At 54.0% G+C, this 7114-nt stretch overlaps 1 protein-coding gene across 1 annotated transcript in view; it reads right to left on the bottom strand.

The window, feature by feature from the left end:
* Window positions 1-1305: 1305 nt before the first annotated feature.
* The window catches only part of LOC104547886 (netrin-3-like), a 20025-nt gene continuing 14216 nt past the window's right edge, over window positions 1306-7114 (bottom strand). The window contains 3 exon segments of the mRNA XM_010193750.1: window positions 1306-1634; window positions 2405-2479; window positions 6917-6970. Coding sequence (XP_010192052.1) covers window positions 1306-1634; window positions 2405-2479; window positions 6917-6970 — 458 coding nt within the window.

The following is a 7114-nucleotide window of genomic DNA, read 5'->3' as shown; positions in this document are numbered from 1 at the left end:
AGGGAAAGAAATATCTATTGTCAGGTCACCTATTATTTCTACTCATATTTATTATGCCAAGACCACTACAACCTCAACATAGGAAGATGCAGATGTCTGTTTGAACTGGAGACTAATACACAGTGAAGAAGAAATAAAAGACTAGAGGTGGGTCTCTCTTCTTTCTTCCTACCACCTCTGTCTTATGCATCTTCATGGACAACCCTGGCCACAGCAATACTTCTCAGGAGAACACAGAGCCAGGCCAGCTCTGAAGGATGCACACAAAGGCAGATGGTCATCTGGTGTCAGCTCAGCAGAAACAGGTGGAATTATGTCAGCTGGTACCAGCTGAGAATATAGGGATATAGACCTGGGTGGATGGACAATGATACACAGCGGTTTTGGTCAGTCTGTATACTCCACCCCAGGCTATGCTGGAAGGGCAGGCAATAGCCCCAGTGGACAGGGGAGGGGAAAATGGGCATCTCCAGGTCTTTCCTGCTGGGTTGCCTGTGTCTGGACTATGGACCAGGATAGGCAACAGTCAGGGGGTGGGAAGCCTGTCCCTTTCTCTCTGGTGGACACAGCTCTGCCTGGCAGAGGCCACCACCCCCCTGCCAGGGCCTGACTCCTCCCCATGGCACTGCAGCATTGCATGGGTCCTGCACCATGCTGGTCCATGTAAACCCGAGGTTGCCAGAGAATCAGGCCTTGCTAAAGTTCATTGGTTTTTCCTGGTGGAGCTCCTGGTGCCAGTCTCTCTGCAGTGTTGCATGGTTTCCACTCAGCCTGCCTGTACGCATGTCAGGATGAAGGACAGAAGACTGACCTGCTCCTACTGGGCAAGGAGAAGGGCAGAGAGAGTCTGACAGCAGCACATTTTTAGAAAGTGAGGGACAGGCAGGCCACGGATGCTGGAGAAAGGAGTGCTGTCAACTCAGATGTCAACACCAGGCAAAGAAGACTTTGTTAAAGGGAAAGAATGCTTAGAAAATGAGTACTATGAACAGCATGCCTGGAGCAGGGCACCAGTCTCCTTCAAGCTCCTTTAGGCAACAGACACCCACAGCATCTCGCTCTGCTTTGCTCCTCATTAAAGGTTTGTCATTACTGCGTTAATTTTAACACACACAGGGAAAATGACCCACACACTCACCCACGCGTGCACACGCACACACAAAGGGAAACCATTGCCAAAATATACACTATAGACAGAAGAGTCCGTTCACACTATATATATGTACAGAGTCTCTGGGCGCAGTCTGGCAGCACACAGCTGGGCTGGAGCTGAGCATGGGGTGGGACGGGGTGGGTGGATGCCTCTCAGGGCTTCACGCACTTCCCCTTCTTCTCCCGCCGCTGCAGTTTCCGAAGGCGGCGTGTCCAGGCGTCCCGCCACTGAATGACAAGGCTGTTCTTGTCGGCCATCAGTCCTGGCCGGTCGGTGGAGTTTTCACTGATCCCCATGACCAAATACTTCTTGCTGATCTGGATCTTGGGGCACTTGCAGGACAGGTCTTTCAGGTGGATCCACAAGAAGTTGTCACCACGTTTGACCCGCTCATCTCGGCACTTGTAGACAGAGAGGATGTTGATGGTGAACTTGGCCCAATTGGCCACCGTCTCCATTTCCAGGATGTTCACCTGGACCACTAAGGGAAAAGAGGGGGATGCACAGTGATGGTGTATGCTTTGCCCTGCTTCTCAAAGGAAGCTTTGGCAAGAGGAACTGCTCATCCCCAGCAGCTCCATCTGCCTCATTCATCACACTTCTGGGAGGGCTGATTTGGGACCCTTCTCCATGCTGAGTGCTCCCCATCCTCTGTGATGTCTGCATCTCCCCCACCCATAGCCAGCCTGCGGACAGCCCCTGGCTGCCTCTGCAGCAAAGCCCAGCATAGCCCCAAGTGGGAGGAGGTGTTCTGGGTCCCCCAGTATAAGAAGGACCTCAAGCTGTTGGAGCGGGTCCAGAGAAGGGCCACAGAGATGATCAAAAGGCTGGAGCACCTCTGCTACGAGAACCAACTGAGAGAGTTGGGGCTATTCAGCCTGGAGAAGAGAAGGCTACGGGGGGCCCTTACTGAAGGGGTCCTACAGGAAAGCTGGGGAGGGACTTTTTACAAGGCCAGGTAGCGACAGAATGAGGGGGAATGGTTTTAAACTGGAAGAGGGTAGGTTTAGACTAGATATTAGGAGGAAATTCTTTACTGTGAGGGTAGTGAGACACTGGCACAGGTTGCCCAGGGAAGTGGTGGATACCCCCTTCCCTGGAACTGTTCAAGGCCAGGTTGGACACGGCTTTGTGCACCCTGGTCTAGTGGTAGGTGTCTCTGCCCATGGCAGGGGGGTTGGACCAGATGATCTTTAAGGTCCCTTCCAACCTAAACCATTCTATGATGATTCTATGATTCTAGGTCCTTACCATAATCTTTCTTGCAGTACTTCTTCATGTTGATCTTGTAGTTGCCCTTGGCTGGCTTGCAGTAGGAGTCACAGTCTGCAGGGGAAGAACAGAGGGTTGAGCACTGAGAGGCTTAAAGCTTTAAGCATGTGGGGTCCTGTCCCACCATAAGGGAAGGAGGAACTAGGTGGAGAGGAGAGCAGCAAAACCCACCCTGGCAGAGGTTAGTGGCTACTCCATATCCCAGGCAACCTCCAGAAGGCTCCTGAGCCTGGGCTGCTGCAGGACATGGGAGTCTAACAAGTCCAGCTGCCCCTCTGGCAGCTTGCAGGGGCTGGGGGCTCAGACCTTGGCATGAACACTGACACCACATCAGCTGGGAAGAGAAACTGGGTGGCTCTGGGCCCATGAAGCAGGCTATGTCCCCTCCTGTCCCCACAGTGATAGTGTCCTGCAGGATAAGTCAGCACAGGGGCAGTGGAAGGAGCCTAGGGACCCTCCTTGTGGATGCAGAAGGGGATGGATGGGATAAATGCAGGTGAGGTGGTGGTGGCCACTAGCAAGAGCAGACAAAGGCTGTGGCCAAGGAGAGTCAACCAGGACAGCTGTGGCCCTGCAAACCTGGGCAATGTGGGGGAGAGAGGACTCAGCACCAACCCCACCATCAGCCCCACAGGGAGGAGACCCAAAAGAGGGTATGACGCCAGGTCATGGGGGTTGCAATTCTCAGGGGTGGCTCAGCCCTTGGGGGCCAAGGTGGTGGGAAGCATCGCCATGGGGCAGCCCCTCCAGAGACCTGCTCCTTGCTGGGGTCCCAAAGATGGGAAAAGGGACTCAGGACTGGGGGAGTGGCCCTGTTCTGCCAGACTGCTCCTGCGCAGGCTGCTCCAGCACGGCTGGGGAGACAACCAGGCTGTCCTCCACCCCAGGCAGCATCCCTCCCTGCAGTCCCCCAGCTTTCAGGAGAGGCTCATGTCCTCAAGAAGGCTTTTTTCTGTGCATTTCTAAAGACCCCAGATTTGCATCTCAAGCAGAGGGAGGGCAAGGAATGCTTTTTTCCTTCTCCCCAGAGGCTTTGATCCCAACAATTGCCCAAAGCAGCCCAGTTCTCCTCCTTTCTTTCCCTCTGTCATCTTCGTTTGAACATCTCAATTTGTCTCTTTCCAATGGCATGTTTTTTCTAAGCTCATCTTTCTTCTTTTCTCTCCCTCTTGCAGGTTCTCTCTCCAGCTTGGCCCCGCATCCCGGGACAGAGCCAGCATTCCCTGAAGTTGTCTTTGTTTGTGGGTTGCCACAGTGATCACTGGGGATAGAGGCGAGGGTTTGGGGGAAGATGGGGAATAACATCACCCTGTGCCAAGGGGAGGAGCAGAAAAGGGGGAAGAAAGGAGCCCAGAAGCACAAACTCACCCTGGGCTCTGCTGCTCTGCTTTCTGCCTGGCTCCTTTTTATCAGGGACTTTGCGCCGCCTGTTCCAAATTTGTCACTGATAGAAGTGGCACAGCACGAAGTTAATTCTTGGCAGAGGGGGGTGAGCCCTGATTCTCAGCTCAGCCTCCCCATGCCGGCACGCTGCCTCACTGCCGGAGCTGGCAGAGCTGCCCCAGCCCCGCTCATCCCCTGCGCCCAGGAGCAGGGAGGTGGCTGAGGGGCATGGAAACCACCCTGCAGCTGGCATTGGTCACAGCTCCACCAGGTGCACTGGGTGCTGTGGTGGAAGAGGGCAGCACAAACTGGGGCATCTGGCAGGGTGGCTATTGCACAGTGCTGAGGCCACACTGGTAATGAACCCATGGGTGGTGGAGTGATAGGACCCGGCTGTGGGGCAGCCTCAGCCAACCTGCCTTGCTTGGCAATGGGGTAGAAAGAGAGGAAAGAAAAAGCAGAAAGAAAATCAATAACTGCCCTGGGCCCCTGCTCGTGATTAACATCATAAAACTGTGATTCCAAAGAGCCAGAAAATGGTGTCAAGAATTAACAATTTGGGATTAGTCTGGGGATCTTTTTAACTTTGGCTTTGTGCTGAGGAACATTCCTCAAATAAAAAATCAATTCCCGCTCAATTTATGTAAGAAATAAAAAAATAGACTGAGTATCTCCAGGCATTTGTTTCCCTTCCTTGCCTTTGAGCATGAGGCATCCATCACTGCATGTGGATCAGGTGAGGGATGCTGGGGCTGCCACCCAGCTTAACCTCAACACGCCCACACCCCCATGAACTGCCTCTCCTGAACACCCTGTCCTGTCCCCGCAGGGCTCCCTGCAGCAGGGCTCTGCTCAGGGTGTCACCCCCCCACCCCTTGCCAGGACATGGCTATGGACCATGGCTCCATTCTCTTGTGCCTGCCAGGATGCTGTGTACCAGGTGGTGGCTCTTCTCGCAGGCCTCGGGGAGCCCGGCAGCGCTCTGCCTGCCCTGCCAGCCCTGTGGGGCAGCACACTGTCCAGCCCAAAAAACCATCAGGAGAAGATGGGTGGCCAATGGAGGAGCTGCTTCACGAGTGGCAGCTCTCCCCTGGCAGCTCCCAGAGCATCACTCATCTTCCCAGCTCCCTTTTAAATTTCTGAGACATCATGTTCGCACCCACAAACCCTGAGATGATGCTTCATCCCCTGGGATATGCTACAGCCTCATCCCAGACACTGCTGAGTCCCATTTATGTCCCAGGGGAGCTCTTGGACCACCTCGCATCACTACAGCTGTAGCCTCAGCTCCTGGCTTCCCCCTTCAACCATCTCTCACCAGTGCCACCATAAAGCTTCCCTGGACCAGTGGGGAGGCCCGCATCAGCAGCAGATGTCATGGTCACCACAGGGGATGGTGGCCATGGGTGTGCGCCCATCAAATTGCTGCCTTCTGATGCCAGCCTGGCGTCGGCCCACAGTGCAGGCAGCACTGCACCACATGCAGGAGGGATGCCTCTGGTGCCGGTGGGGAGCTGGGATGGACAGAGCGGAGCAAGCACTAAGCGAAGCCCCATGCACATGGGAGGAGGCAGTCAGTGAACCATCCTCCATCTCCGCAGGGAAAGCATGTGCGAGAGGTGGCAAGTTCGCACATCTGGTTTACTTCTCCTCGCCTTGAAAAAAAGAAGGAATATTTTGTTTTAAGAGAGATGTAACTTAATTAGGTGTTATGGCTGCAAATCTTTTACTGCTGACTTTGAATTCCTTTAAAGCCCTGTTTTGTGCTCTATGAGTTTTGTTAATTCTGCTAACAGGGAACAAGGATTTTTTTTTCCACTAAGTGGGAAATATTTTAAGATAATAATAATAAAAATTACAAGAAGTGGACCCAGGACATTTCACTGCTGAGCCAGTTGGCCACTTGGGCAGAGAGATCAAAGCCAGACCTCAAAGGCTCAGGAGAGTCGGAAAGACAGGAGAAAGCTGGGAAGAGCAATGCAGAGGATGGCAACATCAGTGAAAAGCCCAGATGCACCCAGGGACAGGATCCCAGCAGGAAGGAGGATGCGGGGGAGGGGGAAAGCCCAGCACCTGAGCTTGGCATCCCCGAACAATGTTCCCCTGTTCCCGCAGCCCAGCACCTGCTGCCAGAGGCAGGGAGGGAGGTGGGGAAATGGGGTGAGAAGGGGCTTGGAGGCTGCTAGAGTGGGAGGACTGTGGGGTATTGAGGGGCTGAGAGTCCCCTCGGGGAGTGCCCTGCTCACAGGTGAGCCTGGGGGCCCCTGGGGCAGGAGGACGCAGGCAGAGGGGCATCAGAGTGCAGGCAGGGTACACCTCCACGACCAGCCCTTCCTGCAGCACAGGCATGCTGGAGACGGGGTAACCCAGGCAGAGTTAGTCAGGGCAGGATCACCTGTCCCATCTCTGATCCCCTCCAAGGAAGGGGGCAGCAGGACCCCAGCTGCGTCCCCTGCTCTCCCAGCACAAGCTCTGGGCAGAGGTAAGCTACTTTGCATTAAAGATATTCAAGCTAGAAGCCAGAAATCTTGAAACAACAAACCCGCAGATAAAACTAGAGGCAGTTTAAGGCAGACCTGTTCCGCTAAAACAAAGTAAACACCTGGGTCTCCAGTGAGTGCCATTTATTTTTACATAGCTGAAAGTATCAGACCTCACTCTAAGACTGCTCCTATTTATAAAGCACTGGAGGGGAGTCACCTTGATTAACTCTGCTCCATGTGTCGCACTCTGCAATAAAACAGTCCAAATCCCCCTTTCACTCCACCCATTATTTTCCTTTTCCCAAAGCCTGGTGTTCCCAGCTCCTTCCCTAGCAGCGGGCAGGGCAGGGAGGGCAGGCAAGAGCAGAGGTGGTGGTGGTCTGCCCCGTCCCATGCAGCCTCCGAGCAGTGTTACCATCACAGACAGCACAGCAATTATGGTTATCCCATTGTGCACAACATGTGCCAATTTTTTGCCTTTTTTTTTTTCCACTACTGTTTTTGTCAAAGGGTTTGTCGGGACTCAACTCTTCTCCCTGGTGTGCCAGGGAGAGGGGAAGTAGGATGGGACATCTTTGGGCAGGGCTTGGGGCTGTGGGCTTGGTCCAGAAAGCAGAGCACTTACCTGCAGGTGCCTCAGTGCTGGTGACCAGGGAGGTGGGGTTGATGGCAGGGATCTCTGGAAAAGAAAGGGAGATGGATCTTAAGGAAAGGGGTCTCCTGCTCTGGGGATGACATCTGGACAAAAGCCCTCCATTGGATGGATGCTTAGGTGATCTGAGCGTGCTCCAAGCTGCACTGCTCAGGAATAAGTGTGCACAAA

The sequence above is a fragment of the Mesitornis unicolor genome, unplaced genomic scaffold, assembly GCF_000695765.1.
Source record: "Mesitornis unicolor isolate BGI_N332 unplaced genomic scaffold, ASM69576v1 scaffold891, whole genome shotgun sequence".
Lineage (NCBI taxonomy): Eukaryota > Metazoa > Chordata > Aves > Mesitornithiformes > Mesitornithidae > Mesitornis > Mesitornis unicolor.
Note: the sequence above shows the minus strand (reverse complement) of the source record. Positions and strands in the feature narration are given on the sequence as shown.